Consider the following 23,165-nt stretch of genomic DNA (forward strand, 5'->3'; position numbering starts at 1 on the left):
AGCAATCTTTGTCCCTGTTTTACAGGTCCCTGAACTTTCTGTATCAAGTGTTTCCTGAAAAATGGACAAACTTGAGTATAAGGCTGTCATCAAGTACGTGTATGACCTTTGCCTTCTTTGGGGTTGGTGACATGGGATGTTTCCATTGTTTGGACTGCTCCTTGGTCTCAGGCTGATAGTGATGGACCCAAGTCTCATCCATAGTCACAAATCAGCCCAATACTCAAGTTTGTCCATTTTTCAGGAAACACTTGATACAGAAAGTTCAGGGACCTGTAAAACAGGGAAAAAGATTGCTATGACCAAGAAATTTAGTGGATAGGATTAAGATATGTGAAAGATTTCATGGACCAAATTTGGTCTTCATATCTTAATCCTTTCCATGTTAGGCTCAAAACTTTATCGCCCCTCGTATATGTATAATTTTTTTTCCTAAGGACTAAGTAAGATTACTTTGCCATGTTGCATATTCAAAATAAACTAAACTAAAAAAAAAAAAATAAAAAAAAAATCAATTGCTTGTTATTGTTACTAAACTGCAATTAACTGTTTGGTTTTTTTTTTAACAAAAAAGTTTTTTTTTTTTTTGCATATTATCTCCATGAAGGGAGTAATGACTAGTATTAGAGTACGTTAAAATGTGAGAAAACAGCAGATTAGCAGCATTAAAAAGGTTATTTCATAGTTTTCACATGATATATCCGTAAATCCACGTTTCTTTGTTTCCAAAATTAAACACATGGTGTCAAGCTGACATTTTTTTTAACTCCGTGAAAAAGAGGTTCATAAGAAAATTTTCAGTCACATTGTTTTTTTCATGCCTAAAGAAGAATAAAAACACTCAAGAAATAAATGTTGATTAAGGTTCTCATAATTCGTGAATGAAATGGGTTAAAATGATCACAGCGATCAAAGAAAATAGCGGTTAACAAAAAATACAGTGTCCCCATTCACCCTCTCTCTCCCTCTACACTTTTTTTTTCTCCTTCTGATGAACTGATATAAAACCAGAGTGGAAGTTTTGTGTTTGATTTTGCCTTGGTTGGTGGATTTTTTTGAATTTGGACTTCTTTTTCTTTTTTTTTTGGGGGGGGGGGTTGCATTTGAATTTGTGTGTTTTTGCATTAATTGTTTCAATACATGATTTTTTTTTCTTGTCATTTCCTGTGTAGGGTGTTTCTTTAATTTAGACTTGTATCTTTTGTGTGGGTTTGAGGTATAACAACCAGACAACAACTAAATAACCAAAAACTCAAGCATATACAAAAAACTGAATTAAAACGACTAACTGTCTTAACATCTTAAATGCCAGGAGAGAGACCTGGCTGGCACTCCTTTAAAAAAAAAAAAAAAACAAAATAATACAAAATAAATAAATTAAAGCTTCAAACTCAAACTGTCACATGGTGAACAGGTACCTATATTAACCCCTCCGCCTATATCTGTGACCTATTTATTCCCTCACCAACATGATCATACAAACCCCTGAAATAATACTATAAACAATAACAAACCCCAATACTTAAACCATCATACCCTTATGAAAATAAATCTAAATTCACTCACGGCTCCTGTAGGGATGGAACAATATGAAAATTTCATATCACGGTTATTGTGACTAAAATTATCATGGTTATCATTATTATCACGGTATTGTTGAAATGTGCTCAAAATGTTCAAAAAGTACTTATACACACACTGAAATAATTTAACCACGTTGTATTTTGGAAAAAAAAAAAAAAATAAAATAGGTACAATGTACTTTCTATTGGCAGAAACTTTCAAATATTACATCAAACATACAAATGTGCGCTAAAGATGGCACCTTATGGCCATTGTTTGACCATTTTCCATATCAAGTTTGAGTTTCTTTTTCATAGATAAATAAATAGATAGATAGTCTCTCTCTCTCTCTTTGTCAAAGTGCGGCAATCAAACACAGTTATGGTGATAATTAGAATTTAAACGGAAATACTAACCGTCAGGAATTATACTGCAGTTTATCATTATACCGATAATGGTTACATCCCCAGGCTCCTACATATTTACTCCAATTAAAACTAAATACATACAAAGTACTATACGCACTCAGTAAGAAAGCCTATTTGTTAATTTCAAGTACAGTCCTTCCTTGGAAAACCAACGTCCTCTCATCTATCACGCCTTTATGCGCCGCAGCCACATGATTATAGAATTCTCCCACTTCACATCATCTTTTCATTCACAGTTCTATGAAAAGGATTACTTCAAGGTTAGGCCTGAACAAGTGCTCTTTCAGTCCGTCCTAGGATGGAACTAATCATAAGGGCCTGTACATTACCGAGCCTCAAAAAATAAAGCTTTTGTTTTTTCTATCTTGGAAAATATACAAGGCCCGTTTTTCTTTGAGAGTAAGGAGAGGAAAGAGGAAGCTTTATGAAGCCACTCCCCAAATTCCTCCCAGTTCCTTCCCTTGACTTCCAGCTGGCTGAGTTCATTCACCACCTGTCTGTCCGTCTGTCTGTCTGTCTGTCTGTCTGTGGGTTGCCTGTCTGTCTCACATGGGCGATCAGGCCTCAGAAGCAGCTGTCCTACTCTGCAACACAGCGCAGCCAGCTCTAACAATGGCATTCCAGCTCCGCTCACAACTCTCCTCCCCGCATCTCTTCCCCTCCCGTCATCCCTATTCCTCCTCTCTATTGTCGACTCCTTTCTCTCCTTTCTCCCCTCTCTCTCTCTCTCTCTCTCTCCCTCCCTCGACCACATGAATGCACTCATAGCATCAGCAGTCCCGATCTCAGCCGCAGACGTCTTGCAGATGAGGATTTTTTTTCAGCCACGCAGGCCCCATTGTTGCTCCTGGCCAAGTGATTACAAGGCCTACTGACTGAGGAGCTCCGCCGAGCCCTTTCACTGTCCACACAACCAGCCCTTCTCTTTCCCTTCCCCGTGGCCCCCCCTCCTTTAAAAGCCCTCCCCTCCCCGTCTTCCCTTCACATGGACTCTGAATTGCAGCAGCTGAACAGTGACATCAGAAGGAAGCTTGAAGAGCCAAAGCCCTCAGGCTCCTCCCTTTCGGCTGGCTGGCTAGTCTCTGCCTTTAGGCTGCAACAGCAACCCTCCACCACCACCCCCACCTTCATTTCCCTTCCTCCCTGTCTGTCCGTTTTCCCTCAGCAACCCTCTACTGCTCAGTTCCTCCCACTAGCTTTACCACAGAAAGGAGACTGTTCTTTTAAAAACAGTTTGTCTGCAAAATGCAGCTATGGGTTAGTGAGCACACTGCAAAAAAGGAATACGTGACTCAGATAAACTGACTGAATTTTGAATAATCATCATTTTTTATTTATTTATTTACTTATGTTGAGACTTAATCTTGTTCAGATTATTTGACTTGTTCCAAGAATTTTTATCTTGAGCTGCCCCACTTAGATATTACAACTAGTTTTAAGCAAAACAAGCTACATTGTTGGGGGATGAGTATGGCGACACAGTAACTGTTGTAACTTGTTTTATGCAGTTTTACCAATGGGTGAAGTCACGCGCCTATTGACTTTGAATCAAAAAAATCAGAATTGAGATAATGATTTCAAACTTTTTGTAGTTCAATAGTATAACATCTTAAGTTTCTAAATCCATTAAAATTTTTGCCAAAAAAGGATTTTCAAGAAAATTACAGAACTTTTTATACAAACTAAATTCAGTCCCTTGGAAAGTTCTCTAAGAATGAATAATAACATAACTTATCACTGCTATAATTTGAAATCTCAATCATATATTTCTATTTTCAGTATAGTGTTACGACCTTTTATACACCCTTTTATCATTACAAAAATAATTTTGTTGGAAAAATTGGTGTGAATTGCTTTTTTAAGCATTTGAATATCAGATGGTGCCGGTTATGTAGGGAATTTCACTTTTCTCAAAAAACATGTTTTTTTTTTAAATCACTAAGTAATCAAATGAGCTAAACCAATGGAAATTTCTGAAAGAAAGCACTTAACCCTCTGCTTAAGCATGGTTTCACTGGAATTTAAGATTATTTTGTCACTAATCTAAAAAAAAGATTTATTTTTTTTCCCTGCATAACCATGTATAGATGTATAGATACGTATTAGTCCATGGGCCAAGACCAGATATTTGGGTTATCGGTACCACCCAAGGGGGCAAGTTCTAGTGATGCATTTTGAAATGGCCTATATCTATAGACAATATTTTGCTATGATAGCCATTCCAGAGTAGTAGCTTAGTCCTAGTTAACAGCCACTGAATAAACCCACTGTAAGGGACAAAATCAGAGGTCATAAAACGTCATTTGAATGTATGGAATGTTAATACCAACACAGATTCACCACATTCATGGCCAGTTCTTTGTTATTATCAAAGATTTGAGTTCCATATAAACCAAAATAAACAGTTTAGACAGTAGATAAGTGCATACTGCAGCCTTACACATATAGCAGTCTCGTATATCTATTGACTCACAGGGCTGGGCGTTATAGAAAAAAATCATATCACAATAATTTTTTTTCATATTGAATGATATCGATATGTATCATGATATAAATCAAATCACTATTTTTGTCAAGCTTAAATTTCCTGTTACTTATAAGTTAGTTGTGAAGACATCAGAAGGTTATTTTTGATTTAAATAATTTAAATATGATTTATTTTCTGTCAGAGGTTGAACATGACAAATGTGCTGAAGAACATTATACAACTGTCTCAGATAAATAAAACAGGTACGTATATTTAAAACTAAACTAAAAGTCTGACCAGCAGGAAAAAGCGTTAAAGTTCTAAAAGAGAGCACAGCCAAAACAGAACATCTTCATGAAACAATCAATACTAGGGGTATATACGTGGGGGTGCATTCCATAACTGCCGTAAACTGAAAATGAAACTTAACAAGCTTTGACTGTCCCACTCCCGGCTTCTGTGCCGCATCCTACTTTTCAGTAACCCGGTCGCCGGTTCTCGGTCAACTTTTCTCCTGAGGGAACACTCATTACCTCCTGCTGTAGCCTAAACATTACCGTGTGTGTGGTGTGTCCTGCGTTTGGCTCTTACACCTGTGCTGTGTGCTTCAACCTAACTTGCTGTGGCTCTGGTGTGATTGATTCGGTGCGACGCTACTTAATTATGATTGGCTGTTCTTATGTCTGTCAAAACATGAACGAATGAATTCTGTCGAAATTGTATCGAGCATGTCTCATATTTCTATCGAGGAAAACTTATATCACGATATTTATCATTTTATCGCCCAGCCCTGAGTCATTATATCTAAATATATGTCATAGTTTTAAAAAAATCGGACTTTGAAGACTTGAAACGAGTATATTCTAAGAATTTTAGCATTCTATAATCCTTAGGTAATATTGTAATGTTGATAAGTGCAATTTTCTTACTGAACTGGCCGATAATTTTACTTGAAATAAGACATTTTAACCCAATAATGAGTTGTGTTTTTTTGTTTTGTTTTTTTTTTTTCTTTTTTTTAGTTTAGTTTATTTTGATTATGCAACAAGATGAAGTAATCTTACTCAGTTCTTAGAAATAAACAGGTAGTAAGAAGTCATGGAAGAAAACAAAAAAATAAAACTTATACATATACATGACTTAATTTGCACATTCAAGAAGGAATGGGATGAAGTATAACTTATTTAATCCCACCCCTTCTCCACACGTCTTCTCTCTTCATTTTCTTATTTTTGTACAGGCCTTTTTTGCAATTCATGCTTCTAAGAAAAGCTATAGAATATGCACAAAACAAGTAAATACTTCAGATGGTTTTAACCCTTTCATGCACTGTCCACTCCAGTGGACAGTTCTTCTCCAGCTGTTCTCTTGTATAATAATGGGTTTTGTTGTTTTAGTCCCATATCAGTCAACACAGTGGACGCTTATGTACCATCCCATACACTGTAATTCAGATCATTACTGTAACTTTACTGTTCTTGATAAACCTGATCTGCAGTAACATGTTTGAGTGTAAATCAATTGTTATTTGTTAGACAAGAAGGTTTTTTTTTTTTTTTGCATATTATCTGCATGAAGTGAGTAATTACTAGCATTAGAATATGCTAAAATGTGAGAAGACATCAGATTAGCAGCATGAAAAATGTTTTTATTTCATTGTTTTCATATCACTTTCTGATATTGGGTTTTAAACATGCTTCTTTACTTCAAAAATTAAATGCATGGATATTTTTGTAACTCCATAGAAAAGAAAAACTCGATCGCATTGTTTTTTTCATGGCTAAACACTGAAGAAAAAAATCTTGACAAAGGTTCTCATAATTCGTGCATGAAAGGGTTAATATGAACTTTAAAGCAAACCCATATTGTGCAAAAATCTAAAAACTTCAGCTATTACAAACAACACCGTTACTTTAAACATTATGAACGGCTCTTGAATAAATACCAGCCTTGCTTAGAGAACGGACTAGAGGCCTAAATCTCCATTATACTGTCATGTTGCAGACAGCCTGTGACTGAATACCCTCTTCAAAGCTTCATCAGAGGAACTTGCACGATCAGCACTTTGCACAGATGATGTATTATCCACTTGGTATACAACAATGTTTTTCCACTGTATCTGTCAAAGTGGGCACCTGCAAAAAAACCCAAAAAACTACAGAATATGAATTTGGCCATACAGCACATTTGTCACTCTCACACTGATTTATCCTTAAGTGGCTTAATGTCCTCCTGCAGGGTCAGGCCCCGTCTGCCATCTGGATTACTGCGTCTCCCAGACTGATGACGCCACCGTGCCAAGTCACCTCAAATCTGACTTAAAACACACGTCGCGTAAACTTGACCTAGTGGCGACGGCGGCCATTACTCACCTACTGAAGAGCATTTTGTAAGACTTCCAATGCTAGAAGTGAGCCGTGTGTTTGTGGGCTAAACAAGGTTCGTCTTGAAAGCGGGGACAGTTTATATAAATAATTTAATTGGATTCCAGCAGCATGAGCTGACAGTCAGAGAAAACATTGCTCTGCGTTTAATCTGCTTGGATTCCTTCTGCTGCATGAGGGCAGGAAGCCATGGCCTGCATTTCACCTCTTCCACAACAGTTGCTTTGCCTTTGTTTTCGCAGTAGACAGTTGTCTGAAAATCAACTCTCTAAAGATCGTCTGTGTTCTACAGGGTGGATAAAAAAAAAAAAAACTATGCATTTTGAAAAATTACCCCCACTTCCGCATTTGATAATTTCTGGAATTTTAACCCTAACCCTACCTTGGCCTGTCCACAGTAACATTTTCAGGCCTAAACAAGTTGAATTAACTTTGAAAGGCAGGAACAGCTGCCATGGGTAAAGAAATGAAATTGACATGGTGGCTAAACTGTTAATGCTGTAACCTGGCAATTTTGTGGAAAACAACATGGATGCCCATTGTCCCCTCCCATGACCTTTGATTGGATTTAAATCCCACCGCTACTTCGCGCAAACCAGTTTTAACTTGGATTGTGCATTTTGCCCCTGCTCACTCATGTATGAAAACCTGGGTCTGTAAATTTGGACAAATATCCACCAATCCCCTACCTACCGACGTCCATAAAAGAAAACTACAAAAAATTATCAAATGCGGAACTGGGGGTCATTTTTCAAAATTTTTTTTTTTTTTTTTTGATACACCTTGTATAATACAAAAGTAATGACACACCCACTTGTCCAGTTCATTCCCCACTTTATTCTGCCTTTTTGAAGATATTGAATTTCACTAAAGGCTGAAAAAGTACAAAACTGGCTGGAATTTATACACTGTTAATACCATTCCACAGATATGACTATTCAGAACTCCAGGATGTTTGCACTTCTATGCCCATAAAAGTATTTTTCTCTTCCTCCCTTCTTACTTTGTTTGAATAAGAGGCGAGCATCAGTTCCTTGAACTGCGTCCAATATTGTAAGTGTGTTTCAGTCACTGCTTTTATAACAGCATTTCAGTCCACTTTTTTCTGTTATTTTTGATTATGACTACTGCGTTTTTAAAGCCCAAAAAGGACTCCACATTAAACGACTTCGGTCTTCTAAGCATTTATTTCAGGAGCCTATTTGATGGGCTGGTAAACATAGACAAAAGCCTAAATAACCTCAAGTAGGAAGTGTTGGCCCTCAATGATGTGCTGTCAAGATTAGGCTAAAAATAGACAGTAGTTTATATTTCCATCCACATCTGTTGTGTCCCTGCGCATGTGTCATCATTCGGCAATTGTTCGGAGGTACACTTGCTCTATCCTGACTAAACTAAACATTACACATGAAGTATATTATGTTTTAAAGACGTTTAATAAACTAATGTATGCGTATTTCAATGTGTGTGTGTGTACTTGTATGTTGTGGGTATATGTATAAATGGATGAATGAGTGTATGTGTGTGTGAATAGATATATAAATGTAAAAGAGCAGCGTAAAAAGAAGAGGGACATATACACTATAAACAAAAAGTTAAGGATATTTTTAATTTTTGGGCTTTTTTTTTCAGTTGGGATTCTTGCACAGCACTTTTTACTTTTTTGTGTGTGAATTGAATTGAAACACATGTTTTTTAATAACCAGACATAGTTTTAATTACAAATAACAAAAAAAAATTACAAAAAAAAAAAGAAAGATCCTTAACTTTCTGTTTGTAGTGTATATTATTAATAATATTTTAGGGAGAGGGGGTAGGATTAAATAAGTTGCACTTCTTCTCACCCCTTTTCGGGCATGTAAATGGAACTATTGTGCTGTTTTTCTGTCTAAGATTGTTATAATTGTTGATATTTGTATTATTATGCATGTTTACCTTGTTCACAAATTTTTTTAAAATTTCATTGCATGTCTGGAATGAATCACTAAGTCACCATTTCTGTATATTTAACAGCAATAACATGTTAAGATAGAGTTAAGCATGACAGAAACACACAGGAGGTATCTTATTGTGGGTAAATCTTACCACAGGAAATCCCTCTGCATTAGTGTAAATGATGCATATATTCTGGATGTACTCTCATAACTGATCAGGATCTAATTGTAGTTCTGACAAAAACAACCCAAAGAATCCAAAATGCTGTTTATAATAACTGAACAAATGTAAACCTGAGAATGAGACATCTACAGAATCTGATTTCTAAAAATACCTGTGACATCTCTGCTGCAGTCTGAGGGCTGTTTTGGAGAAGGAAAAGGGATGTCGTGGGGCCAGTAAGGGCACCTAGCTTTGTGATGACTCATCAGTCATTATTCGTACAACACAGAAATCGCTGCTTCTCAAACTAACAAGCTCCCCTTACAGTTCACTGCATCACATGAAGGAATCTGTCTCAATGCATCAGTTTCTGTCTGAGGACAAAAGACTTGGCGTACTGTAAATAAAAAACATTCTGTGGACATGACATATAGATCTATACAGTATCTGAATATCTGCTGTTCCTTGCATTTTTAAATGGAGCTCACTTTATCCAATAAGTAGGCTCAGTTCATGTGCGTCTATATGATGTATGCTTGCGAGTGTGAGTACATAGGAATACATCTGCATATGAAACAAATGTTAAATTAAATGTGTTAACGTTGTGTGCACTGGTAAGAGAAAGTGTAGAAATGTTCTTATTGTGGTGTAATTAATTACTCTACAATAAACAATTAATATCCTCAGTGTTTATTATCTTGATCATCATATGCACACATTAGGCTGATAGGATCTGAGAGAGGTGACTAATCACATCACATGTAGTCTTAAGTGGTGTTTTTAATAAACACTCACACAACAAGAGAGTTGAAGAGACATCTGTCTTTCTCCCTGTGAGTCCACATTCACAAAGGCTGGCAGAAAACAATGCGGCATGCAGGCAGAGTGTCTGCAGGCACAACATGCACTGCAGATTTAGTTAAAGGTCAATCCATGCCTGAAAACAGGCCCCTGGCTGCGACCCTTATCCACCTGCAGTAAGAGCAACACACTGATTATGGTGTGTCATCAGATGACTAAGATAGTCACATACTGACTTGTATGTGTTTTCCCCTGAAAACTGTCCCACTTTTAAGTAGTTGATATGATTGAAAGTGGCTATGAGGAATTTGTTCTAAATTGTAAACAATGTAATGTTCAGGATTTTACAATGTGACAAAAGTTACTGACTCTCCAGTTCAGGTTACCTTGTGTTCATTAGTGCCCTGTTCTGCCAAACCTCTGAAGGCATAAATATGAGCCTTTAAATGGATCTTCTCTGTAGTCACTGTATCAGGTAGTTTACACTTAACCTAACAATGCTGACTCTTCAAACATATTTGGACTATATTATTTCCAAAAAATTAGAACAGCATTTGGGTGTTTTTTAAAATAAAAACAATGATCTATAGCCTATTATGGACATCATCATGATCGTGTAAAGCAGTAACTGCATCTTTAACTATTAAATGTACTTGTGTGAGATAGTAAAAGTATGATGCACTGAACCAAGCGCTGAATCTAACGAAAAGGGTCAAACCCGAGAACAATTACGACGCTTTAACAGAACAACAATTCCTAAAAATCAGCGTCACTGATATTGCAGTTATATTTTGCTTGCTCCATCTAACTTGAACACACAGGTTATGAAAAAAAAAACTACAGTCATAAACCTAATTTTCATGAGTTAATATAACATAGAGATCAGGCCTTTAAATCACTGAACACTGAAACTATGCTGTTTTTGGTAGGTGCACAGAGAATTGGAGTTGAGTTGTTTCTTTCTTACTCCCACATGTCTGCTGTTGATCAGGGTAGTATGCAAAGGTTGTATCAAGTTTCTTCCAAGCTACAGTTTCAGTTACAGTTAGTGTTCATGAGAAATTCTTGAGAATTAGTTCAAGATTTACAAAGATACATAAAACACTTCCTAGTGTCCTGAAATGCACGATGGACAGATATTCCCTTGCATAAACTGTTGGCTTTCTTTTCCTGAATACTGGTGTAATTTGAGTGCACCAAACTAATGAAAACATAATGAATGCAACTCTGAATCTCAGAGGTACTTCTGTAGCCCTTAGGCACAGCATCCAGGACTGTCTGCAACCTCAGTGTGAACCAGTGCAGAAAGCCAGCAGTCAGACCAGCTGCACTGATCAAACATGTGAATGTAGAGATTTGCACATAAAAACCAGCCATCCTGAAGAACAAAAGACCAATCAATATGGAATTACTGAACCGTCTGCTCTCACGCAGCCCAAAGTGGGAAAATGATGCATTGGCTATTACTGTTGCTGCATCACAATGCCACACTAGGAGTCACACAGTGACATAAGCACACAACACGCTGATTCACATGTGTGTCACATAGCTCCTCAGCAGCTTATACTATACAAATTCAGATCCAGAAAGCACATGAAAGATCACTAATCCTCTAAACAAAAGAGCATGTATGCTTGATTATAGAACCCAGCCCTGAGACTGCAGCAGAGATGCCCACCTGCTACAAAGCTGGCAAGCAGGGCCGCCTAGGAGCTAAAATGGAGAAGTGTGTGGGCTGGTGGAGGAAGCCACATAGAATTAGAGCAGTTTAACAGTTAAACAGAAAACAGTTGCTTTTAAATAAGGCTAAAATAAAAGCTTGATTATTAGATTCTGATTTGCAGATCATGTCAAGAGTGGACATCACAGTAATGGATCCAACCCCACTGTGATTTACAAATGCACAGATGCTGGATGGGTTGGAGTCATCAATTATTCATCTGCTCCTATTACAGTCATTATATTGTTTAGGACTCTATATGAGGGAGCAAACAAAAATGAGACAGCACAAACACAATAGGTTGCCTTAAAGGAGTTAACGCCTAGAATGTACTCACATGAATTCCCAGTAAAAGGGAGTGGAGTGTCAGCATTGCAGGCTGTAGAGAAAGCTTCCCATTGTCAGTGTCTCTATCTTCCACGACAGAATCCACACAGACCGGGAGACTAAGAGGAAAGGGCAGGGTCTGTCTGGGAGAAGAAGGGGACAGTAAGGAAGAAGAGAAGGGGAAAGGAGGAGATTAGGGGAGTGGTTTACAGGCAGCATTGGTCAGATGGTTTGATGGGAGGAGCTAGAAAATCCAATAGCATATGGAGGGGGGTGGGGATATGTGAAAGAGTGGAAAGCTCAAGAAGTGACTGAGGGGTACAGTGAGTGTCTGGTGCAAAGGGGTTTGGCTTTCTGCTGATACCGCCTAGTTCCCTTAAAAGGACAAAGGATGCAGTTCATTAAATTTAAAGTGAATTATTACCTTGTAAACAATGACAGGGTTGTAAAGATAAGAAATAATTCTAGCAATAATAGTAATAAATTATAATAATCACTGTAATTTGAGTGGGGGTAGGGCCATATAAGCGTAGACCTCTTCCTATCTCCTTTCAGATGTGACTATTGTTAGTATGCTTATGAAATAAACAGTAAACAAATAAAGAATAATTAGAACATTTAGGTAGAAACTCCCAAACCTGCAGTGTTTTGCTGGTGTAAAATACTTTTTATGGCTCACTGAAGCTTGGTTCATGAGGCCGTAATGTGTGCATTCTTAAGTGTAAACAGAAAATTGTTAATTACTATGTTGTATGTATAATGGGAGGGAAATGAAAGGGTGCAGGGGAGGGTAGAGAAAGGGGAATGTGCAGCCAGGGAGTCCCTGTTGTCCGGGTGTGGGTGATTTAATCAAATGGGGGGAGCAGGATGGTGGAATCAGGATTGGGGTCACGGTACTTGATGAGTCAGGGATGCGTAATAGCACTTCAGAGAGGACATTTCCACTTAAGAATCTAGAAAAAAAAGTGGTATTTGTAGAAGGAGAATGCAAGCTGGGTATAATATTATTTGTAACAGAGAGGGGGATGGATGTTTAATGATGCACTGGGCAGATGCTAATGAAAGGGAGGAAGGCACGGACGTACGCCACTGTGCTGTAATGTGGTTGAATGTGCTGGTGCAGCAGGCAGGGTGTTTGTTGGGGGTGGGGTTTGGGGTGTGGGGCAAACACAGTCATCTCTGGGTTTATTCTGCAATGTGGAGTTGCCATGGAGACTGCTTCCATCGTAGTTAAGTCAAGATGGCTGCTGCAGTCTCACAGCAGCAGCAGCAACAGCAACAGCAGTGTGCAGGTCATACAATACATACTGTAACTGCCAGGAGTGACACCGTCTGAACAGCACAGACGATCAGCAGCAACATTAAAAAATACTTCTACATATACTCATACAGTGAAACATTAACGTAAAGATGAAATTTTCAGTTGATTTGGCTATTCTTGATAGTGTATTGAACAGATTTGCATTTTTTCTAAGTAAAAATGACTTAATTATCCATGACTTAATTCATACTTTGAAAATCTTACACAGTATATTCATATAAAAATGTGTATACATACAGTAACTATTGTTAGAATGTAATAGTGTGGCATCTTAATGATCTTTGACTCATTGTGTAGCACAAATAAGAAAAGCATCTCATTCTTTTTATATTTCCTCTTTTATTGTCAAACAAAAGAGGCAGTTACATGGCTACGCTGCATGCTAATGTAATTTGTAATTAAAATACAAATAGCAGTTTTCCGTTTTTATACATCATATCTTAACACAAGCATGTCTTGTCAAAATGATTACGGACAAGAAGATTCAACAATTTTTTTGACTCAGACATTTTCGTCCATAATCTGTATAATACATGTTAGTGTTATAAATATTCTACATGTGATTATTTAACTGTACAGCACTTTTAATATATACTAATCCATGCATCAGTCCCTTTAATTATTGGTCACAGAAAGACCTAAAAAAAAAAAAAAGTCAAATTAATTACTGTAATTTTGTCTACTTTTTATATAAAGACAATTACAAACTGGACATGATTTTACTTATAATATCTCAGTCGTACAACAGGACATGGTCCATCAGTTAAAGTCGCTAGTAGCTGAACGCCCTGTTTCTGCTCCAGGTTTGTAACTCGTCATTAATGCAAGAGCAAGCACTGGAAACCTGGTACTTTCCATTATAATAGGCAACCGGGCACTGACTGTTGTACCACACTAAGTTCTTCTCAAGTTAATTTGAGATCACTTTGCTACAAACTGTCCATGGTGCAGCTCCGATACAAGCTGCCTTTGTAACACTGACCCATTTACATCCAAAACAATGGCTGGATTGAGTAAGACCCTGAAAGCGTTGGTAACCTGCATTTGTGACGTGCTTCACCGCCAACAAAGGAGGAACACAAAGACGTAGAAAACACAATATCATCCTTTTCAAATCAGATATGTAATAATAATACTGTGTCTGAATACAGAAGCATCTAAGTATCAAAAATACCAATCAGACCCATCCTGTTATCACTGACATTTCCTCTCATCTCTCAGACTCTCTATCAACTTCCATCCCTCCATTCTAAAAATTCTAAAATATGTCTTTCTGCATTTTCCTCCAGATAAAAATTACACACACTAGGAGTATTAACCCAGCTGTGTGAGGACAATGCTCAAATCCTCATGTGAATAGTTTTTCTTATAATTGCATATTAGCAGAGATAGATATCAAAATAAAACTGTTCACAATGAGACCCTCATTCTTTTGTTTTCATAACTATGCACATATGAAAAACATCCATACTTTCCATTTGCCATGTCATTGTCATATGCTGCCATCTAGTGGCGCAAACTTACACAAAGACCTTCCTCAACAATAAAACACATCCTTATAACATTCTAGTAGTTGTCTCTTCTACAGCCACAGTATCATTTCCACATAAACAGGAAAGCGCCACGATCTCGGCACCTTATATCAGTAAAAAAAAAAAGAACAACACCTTGGTTTATATCTCTATCCACGACCTGATATTGGGAATCTTTCAAGGTCTACACACCAGTGCCCTTATGGACGGGGTCTTTGTTACTTGAAAATTTGCTCATATCTCCAAGACGTTTAAAAAAGTTTAAAAACCCAGAGGTCTCAGTCTTATTCCACATACTCTTAGGAGGGATATTTTCACTATTTCTTCGGTTGCCTGAGGCATCTGTAGATGTGCTTGCTTGGTTTTGCTCCATGGGTTCATCTTCAGCATGGGTATTTATGGTTTTCTTCTCTGATGTTTTTACTGCATGTTCACCTGATTTTGCTAAATAATCAGATATGTCAGTGAAGTCAAACACTTGTTTTGAAGAACTGCGTCCATCATTCTCTGTTGGCGTGTCACCTGTTGCATTTTTAGGAGTTCTGACCGGAGATGGAGCCCATACTTTATCTTCCTCCTCCTCAGTTTTAGGAACTTTAGTAGGTAGAGTATGGCGGCGACCGAGGTTGCGTTTCGAGGGAGACTGAGGACTGAGTAAAAATCTAACCAAGTCCTCGTTAGTTGGGTCTCCAGGATACCTCTGCGTCTCTTCATCAAAGGTGTGCTGGCGACGAACAGTTCGACTCACATTAGGAGATTTCTGGTTTTCCAGAGATTGTTCCACAGATGAGGCACTGCTACGGCTGTTCTGGAAACGTAAAATCTTTTTGGATGCTTCACGCAACTTCTGTGCCTCTTCCTCATTATTATCCTTTACGTCTTCCTCGATATCCTCAGTGGCTGAGACTGCTCTGCCTGTGGAGGAAATGCTAGTGGTCCTCTTGGCTGGGCCTGTAAATCCATTAAAATCCTCTTTCCTTGGAGGTTTCATCTCCTCTTCATGTAGAACACTAACTACTGCATTGTTGTCCTCATTATTGTTCTGGATTTTCTCAGGGGTGGAGCTGTTGGTGAGTTCAACGGCTGAATTCCATTCTTTCATAACCAACTCCCTCGGCCTCAAAGTGCCTCCTCGACTTTGATTACCGCTGGGGAGGTTTGCCTGAGAGGTAATTTCTACCAGGCTCCCGTTGTTGGGCGTGCCACCGGGTGGGCTCCCTTGAGTCGATGACGGCCTTCCAAGCCTCCTCCTGGAACCCCGTCTGGTGACAAAGTTCTGTAGAATAGACTCTAATGCAATACCCTCCATTTCTTTGTCTCTGCTCGAACACGTAGCAGTAGATCTGCGCTTGGCAGCATTCTGTAATCTCTCAGCATGTCTGCGCTTGACCTCTGCCATCTCTCGAACCTTGTTTTCCTGCAGAAAATCACACAATTCATGACTCAAGAAGCATGTTACAACCATTTGAAGAAAACATGCGGGTCATGCCTTTACTCTACCTGGATCGCTCGCATAAACTTCTCACAGAAGGAGCTGAAAATGGAGCAACACTCCTGCAGCTTGAACTTCTCTGGGTTCTCACAGAAGTACTCAGCCACGGCATCGCTTACTTCGTGCAGCTCTAGAAGATCAGTTTCAACCTCTGTCAAGCAGACCTCGGCCTCCTAAACAGAGCCAGAATCAGAGAATTAGGAAACATATTCAAAACAAACATTAACACAAACCAGGCTGAGATGGAAAAGCAGAAGCCTTCCTCACCTTTAGAAAATCCTCCATCTGTGTCTTTAGGTCGTCCTGTTTCAAAGAATCATTTTTGGCTGCTTCTACTTTTTTTACCTGTCTTTGAAACTCGGCCTCAATTTCGTCTTTATTTACTCTGAAAACGTGTGGGAAAAGATCAATTACAGTGGCACAAGCAAAATGAAAAGACGACAAAAACACACAGACTGAGGAGCAAGAATAGTTACCTCGCTGCAGCTTCGATGTGTTTGAGTCGCTCTGGAAATTGAAGAAGGGCCTCATCAGCCCTCTGTGCTTGCTGTGGTGAACAGATATATACATATTTAATTTCAAAACTTTAAATGTACGCACTGACATTGAAGGTAAAAAGCTGCTTACCATCACAACATAATGCATGAGATTCATTCCGGGTTTGTTTGCTTTTGTATCTGCTAGTTTCAACAGAGAACTCATGCGGAAGCCAATTGCACTGCCAGCGTAGCCACCCTGTGGTTAGATGAAATAAAATGAGACTTATTGATGCACGAAAGCCACGGTCGATTAACAGTCCATCATCACATGTTAGACACTCACAGCATTCATGTAATTTCCCGTCTTTAGCACCAGGCGAATGACAGAATGGAGATGATCACACTCCAATAGCTCTACAAGAACACACACACGATAACTTGCACGTTATGTTTGCTCATACTGTTATACATTATTGTTTTTTAGAATCCAAGAAAACAAGCATCACCTCTGCCAGCCGCCATTAAAGTGCCAATGAATTCTTTGATTTCATCCATGAGGGGGAAAAATTCTTCTTTGAGCATCAAACAGCTCAGACGCTCCTCATAACTGCAATAAACAAAGCGTCCATTATACAAAAAAAAAAAAAAACATTAAAGTGTAACACATGTAACGTATGAATGACACTTGGGTAGCTCACCTGGGGATCTTGATCAGCATTAGCATAAATAAATCTGCTTCAGGTAGGGTCGAGTGGTCCCCCTTAAAATTATTCAGCTGTTTCAACTGTATTCAAAGACAATGAAAATACAAACTTTAAAGTGGGACTAGGCAATATTTTTACCCTAATTAAACAGTTTCAAAGTAATCGTGATGGTTAAATGGCTTGTTAGGGGGAGAATGGAAGGCCTCAGTCTACCCACTAGTGCCTCTAGGGCCGAATGTGCCACTTGCAACTTCTCAGTGTCGTCTCTGTAGCCTAGCCTAGACCGAGCCTCAGGTTCTTGTTCGCAACGCCCCCCCTCGCCTCCCCCCCGGCTCCATCTGCAGCCGCTAGCAGTGAGTTGCAAACATTAGCCGCAGAGCTTAAGAGCAGGTCTGGTTCTGTGACATCCTCTATGAGGTGAAAACAAATATCCGAAACTTCAATGTTCGGCTAAATTTTCCCATTCCGCTCCACTCCAGTAGTGTATTCGATCACTATTTTTTGCCTTCTCGTCGACAGGTTCATTGAAAGCAAATGCACAGTCAGAGGGGGAGGGTTAACGGTGGGTTTTGCGACAGGAATGCTGCGTTCCAGGCCATTTTTTTGAGCCAGTAAGTCACGAATTCAAACCATGACTCATGACTTTGTAACGTTCCAGGCAAGTCACGCCAAACTGCCTGAGCACAAGGAATTGTGGTAGCTAGATGTAAACAAACCAGCATGGTGGATTGTACGTTATGCTCATTTACAATTATTTCTAACACCAAAGGTGTTTACTCTTTGCTTATTTGAGGGAAACAGAGGAGGAAAAACAGCACATAAGGCAAGAGAAGTTGTTATACCTTTTATGTTATGTTATTTGTACTAGCAGCACTGTACCCATGGTGCCATTGTACGATAGCATGAGAGGCTAAAATCGCCCAGCATACCTCACAACATTTGAATACGGACATAAAATTGTGCCTAGTAGATAGTCAGGTAATGTTTCTATTCATTTGGCAAGTTTGGTGGCGATCAGGCCTGTGAAGGCTGAGGAAAATTCGTACAAACGCCCTCCTGTGCTGCAACATCGATCGGACGGACACCGGACAGACACAGAACATGCATTATATAGTAGGATATTTGGATATGTATTTGGTATTAATTTATTCTTGCACTCAATGGACTGAAAACTAGCTAACGCTAGAGTAGCTGCTGATTATGTAGAACATTTGCGGATAAGTAACATCAGAGCAATACCTTGTTTTACTAAACAATCTGCATAAACATCGCATCCATGGGGGCTGCCATTGCTACATGACATCAGAGCTTGGAACTGGGAGTACATCGATCTAGAACGAGTTCACGGGTGGGAAGTCACAGGTTTGACTGCCATTCCAGTGCATTTTCACCGGTAGAGGGTTGGAAAAACACAAGTTACGGGTTACCTGGAACGCAGCAAAAATATTTACTATTGAACTGTAGGGGAGCTTTGCAGAGAAAAGTGCTACAAAAACAGTGAAAAAGAACTAAAACAAGCGAAGAGGAACCAAAACGGTAAAATGTTGCCTAGTTCCCCTTTAACGTCTAATTGTGTTTGTGGTGAATTAAATAATATCATGACATATTACACACACGTTACAAGCTCGGCAGCTGTTACACATACCTCCCCTTCATCTGGCAGCAGCTTGCACATCTCTCTCACTTTTCCAGATCCAAAACTGACACCATTTCCTGCTTTAATTTCCTCAATCATTTCTCTTACAGGCCTGTAGATGGAGGTGAAAACAGTCGTAATTAAGTGGATTAGTCATGACTTATGTTTATTATTTTCCTTAAGGGTTGGGAAATGTGTAATGTGATGTTGTGTATCTGTGTTAACACCATGTTCTTGCATCTTTAAAAAACTCAGGCTGCTCACAACAGCATGCCTCTACCTGCTCAAATAGTTTTGTGAAATAACATCACCTCAGATTTGTATGCACAGTAAAAAACACAAGCTATGTGGGACATGAGTATGCTTCTATATATTTTGACAGGTGTAATGTCTGAAACGCATTAGGGCGTGTTTGGAGAGACAGTGGGTGGAAGCATTATGATTGGCCGATGTGTTTTGCTGTTGCACTGCAAAAAAGGGAGTGTCTAAAAACAAGATAAAAACACTAAATCTGAGGGAAAAGGTCCTAAAAACAAGTGAAATATCTGTCCATGCAGGAAGATAATTTCACTTGACAAGATCTCTTGAATTAAGATTGTTAAATATAGAAATAAGCATGTCTACAGATGTATGAACACTTAAAATAAGCAATGTATTAAAATAAGATAAATTATCTAACACTTCTAAATCTAATTTTATTTTTTATCTTCACTGGAAAAAATGAAAATCTTACCAAGTGTATTTTTCTCATTTCTAGTCAAAATATCTCATCACACTTAAAATAAGACATAATCACCTATAGAGTAACTTTTCAGTGAGATATAAGAACTTATTTTTAGATCTTGAAAATCTTATTTTAAGAAATCTTACCAAGATAATTTTCATTGTTCCACTGGCAGATTTTTTGCTTGAATTAAGCAAAAAAAAAAAAAAATCTAAGATTTCTTAAAATAAGATTTTCAAAATAAGCTCTTATATCTGATTGAAAAGATACTCTTTAGATGATCTTAAATCTTACCAAGTGTATTTTTCTCATTTCTTGTCAAAATATCTCGTCACACTTAAAATAATACATAATCACCTAAAGAGTAACTTTAAAGTGAGATATAAGAACTTATTTTCAGACAATAGATCTGGAAAATCTTATCTCAAGAAATCTTTCCAAGATAATGTTCACTTGTTCCATTGGCAGATTTTTTTTTTCTTAATTCAAGCAAAAAAAATCTGCCAATGGAAAAAGTAAAATTATTTTGGTAAGATTTCTCGAAATAAGTAATAATAATAATAATAATAATAATAATAATAATAATACATCACACTTATATAGCACTATGTTGGACACTCAAAGACGCTTCACAAACAAACAAAACAAAAGAACAAAGGGGCTCAAGAAAATGCAAGTTTGATTTTAAGTGTCATGAGATAATTTGACCAGAAATCAGAAAAAATACACTTGGTAAAATTTTGATTCTTTCCAGCGTTGGTAAGAACCACATAATTTGCAGTGTAGACATTTTATATTTTTGTAGTGTAATTTTTTGGATGTATTTTTTATGCCTTACGTATGCCAAACAGCCTCAGGGAATACATTTACGTGTCATCCATACTGATAGTTGTACTACAGGATACCAGAGGAAAGTAACCTGTTGGTGCTGTAGAACAGAATTAATCAGACCTGCCTGGACATGCTGACTTTCAAAAATCTGAGCATGAGGCAACCATGTTGCAAACTAGTCTGTCTGCCTCATCCCATATTGTTTTACACTGGAACACGAGGAAACTACTGGGCAGAACCCATCACACCTTTGAACAGCTGACTCACCGCTTGAACTGCTTTAGGAAAATTCCAATGTTCATACTCCTCTTGGAGCTGAGGATGGAAACCTGGAAAGAGAAACGGAAACAGATCTGGATATAATCATGTTGTCAGCTGTTTAGATATTATTTTATTAGTTGAAGGTGTGCCTTTTATGTCACTGATGTGTTCGATGGCTGGTTCCAAAGGTGAAGAATTACTGACAAGAACCATGAAGATAACACTTCATTTTTTGTTATTGACCTTTTTTAACCAGTGTCTATTTCTGGAAATGGTGTAAAAGTTCATTCACCTCAGATGTCTGACCTCAGTTAATCTATGAAAATAATGATAATGAAGGATACGTTTCTGCTAAAAAAGAGAGTAAGTTTAACTTCTTTGTTTCGGGTAAGGACATCTGATTAAATAACTCTTACAGATGAATAGGTGAAAAGCTTGAATACACAACATAAGCAGGCTACTGCTGATGGAAGACATTATACCTTCCTTTAGCAAACAGAATTGTGAAGAATAGTCAGACTCCACCCATGTATTGATTCTTTGACATGGGATTACTTTGAAGCTTTTTCTAATCACTGTCTCCTAATGCAACATACATATAAATGAACTGTTTGTGCTATTTCAAAAGAAAAACCACCATTTTAAAATGCATGTTTTGCTTAAATATATTTAGCATAAACACAATTCTCCTTCATTGTGTTCTGTATTTACAGTATAGCATAGATGAATGAGGATCCATATTTACTGTAAATATTAGGGATAGTTTGCTGCCTTAGTTGGTTTGCTGGTTATTTTCAAAGAAATATTGTGATTGTGCTTCTTGTTTACCTCAACTTCATCCTAAGAAGCAAATCAATCCAAGTCTAAAGAGCAAATTCCTATATCTCATTACGCAACTCTACAAACAGGATTACACACACACAATAATACAAAAGATTTCAGTGTTTTGCTCCAAACTTGAAGGTTTTACGTGCTGTTCTGTTTTTTCCTGGCTGGTCCTACTTACAAATTCTCCCCCTGAGGTAGAAACTGGGAGGCCCCTGAGACTCTGGCGGTTCTGGGCCTTCAGCAGTTGCTGGTCCTGCTTTTTGCTGAACAGCTCCTCCATGTGATCAGTGTCCAGCTCATACTCCCCATCAGGCGCATCAGCCGTCCAGATGTTCCGCTTTCCTACCACACTGTGTTTCGGAAGAGTCTCCCAGTTGAAATTTCTCATCCTAGAGCGCCGGCGTTCCCCATTGGCAAAAAGGCCAGGGCCATGAAACGGCGGAGGGAGGCCAGGGGCTGGAGGTGGTGGAGGTGGTGGTGGTGGTGGTGGTGGTGGTGGTGGTGGTGGAGGAGGCCCTGGTTGCATCTTGTGGCAAGATCCTTTCAGCAGGTTTTGGATATAGGCATGATCTCAGTGGGACATCTTGGCACAGTGGTGTAACTTTCAAGTGTTGCAGTTGTGTTTGTATGTTTTTATTGGATTATAGTAGAGCTCAAGTCCAGAGGGTTGTCAGGAAAGACTGGAATAAAGAGCAAAGGGTGGTAACAGAATCACAAAAGTTGTATTAAGCGACTCATTAAACATCCACTTTCTCTGAAGTCTTATAATTAACAACAGAAATGCTATTTAAGCCGTATTAAGGGCTGTCGAAACATATAAAAAGTGTGTCATAATATAGTCTATAGCAGTCTGGACATATAATAAAGTGTGACAGGCACAGTTTGATTCATTTTGTCCAATTAATCCACAGTCTTGACAAAATATGCGGTTAAAAACACACTGTTAAGGGCTTTTTTACCAAGCACCCAGCTTCTGTGACATTTACCCAGCTTATCTATGTCAAAGCCAATACTGCCCCCACTCTTTGGTAACATTCTCATGCCAATATCCACCCAGAAATAGTAAGAAAACTTACCTTTTTTCATACCCTGTCCAAAAAAATGTTATTCTCTGTCCTATCCCTCCGCTCTCCTCTTAAAACGTCGTCCTCAGGTAAAGTAATAACAACCAAGTCAGCGTCAGAAAACAGTGTCGAAACACTACCTGAGCGTAAAAGGCACGCCCAGGTACGTTCCATGACAGCCCACACCTTTCCACCAGGAAAGACTGTGGGATTTTTGCTGAATGTTCAGAGCTGGAAGCAGTTTGTGGCTGTGTTTCCTGTTCTGCTGTCATGAGATCCAAATGAGAAGAATCCTTTGCGTTTCCAGACTGCTTCAGCCTGACTGTGTCCTGACTGACTGATAGGGATTCAGTATTGATCCCCAAAGTGAGACTACATACTTGAGAACTGTTTGTTGAATTCTTTTGATCAGTTTTACCAACAAATACTGACTGGATGAAAGAGTAAGTGATTAAAAGCAGTAGGTTAGGGTAATTGACTTCCTTTGTTGTAAGTTGTTGATCGTC

General features: G+C 38.4%; 2 protein-coding genes across 7 annotated transcripts in view; both read right to left on the reverse strand.

Annotated features, from left to right (window-relative positions):
• Positions 1 to 11,962, reverse strand: part of LOC115431404 (tripartite motif-containing protein 3-like) — a 43,882-nt gene extending 31,920 nt beyond the window's left edge. For 4 of the 6 annotated variants that reach the window (XM_030151727.1, XM_030151726.1, XM_030151724.1 and 1 more), the window contains exon 1: positions 11,798 to 11,962. The gene's annotated coding sequence lies outside the window, so the exon portion shown is untranslated. The remainder of the gene's footprint in view (positions 1 to 11,797) is intronic. The other 2 variants (XM_030151722.1, XM_030151721.1) reach the window with 1 other exon arrangement.
• A 1,481-nt stretch (positions 11,963 to 13,443) lies between these two features.
• On the reverse strand, positions 13,444 to 22,768 carry fhdc4 (FH2 domain containing 4). The gene is made up of 12 exons (XM_030151187.1): positions 22,672 to 22,768; positions 21,774 to 22,275; positions 20,774 to 20,835; positions 18,961 to 19,063; positions 17,310 to 17,395; positions 17,118 to 17,218; positions 16,955 to 17,025; positions 16,760 to 16,867; positions 16,609 to 16,679; positions 16,400 to 16,517; positions 16,141 to 16,305; positions 13,444 to 16,057 (listed from the first exon to the last, which is right to left on the reverse strand). Exons 2-12 carry the CDS (start codon positions 22,119 to 22,121, stop codon positions 14,825 to 14,827), a joined length of 2,466 nt encoding a protein of 821 aa, XP_030007047.1. The 5' UTR covers positions 22,122 to 22,275; positions 22,672 to 22,768; the 3' UTR covers positions 13,444 to 14,824.
• Positions 22,769 to 23,165: the final 397 nt, after the last annotated feature.

Source organism: Sphaeramia orbicularis, chromosome 13 (genome assembly GCF_902148855.1).
Source record: "Sphaeramia orbicularis chromosome 13, fSphaOr1.1, whole genome shotgun sequence".
Taxonomy (NCBI): domain Eukaryota; kingdom Metazoa; phylum Chordata; class Actinopteri; order Kurtiformes; family Apogonidae; genus Sphaeramia; species Sphaeramia orbicularis.

Excerpts from the sequence above, each read along its gene's own strand:
- fhdc4 (XM_030151187.1), bottom strand. The coding sequence starts at position 22,121 with ATGCAACCAGGGCCTCCTCCACCACCACCACCACCACCACCACCACCA. Across the intron at positions 20,836-21,773 it reads CTACCTCAGGGGGAGAATTT|GTTTCCATCCTCAGCTCCAA; the intron begins GTAAGTAGGACC and ends TTCTCTTTCCAG. Across the intron at positions 16,680-16,759 it reads TCATGCATTATGTTGTGATG|CAAGCACAGAGGGCTGATGA; the intron begins GTAAGCAGCTTT and ends TGTTCACCACAG.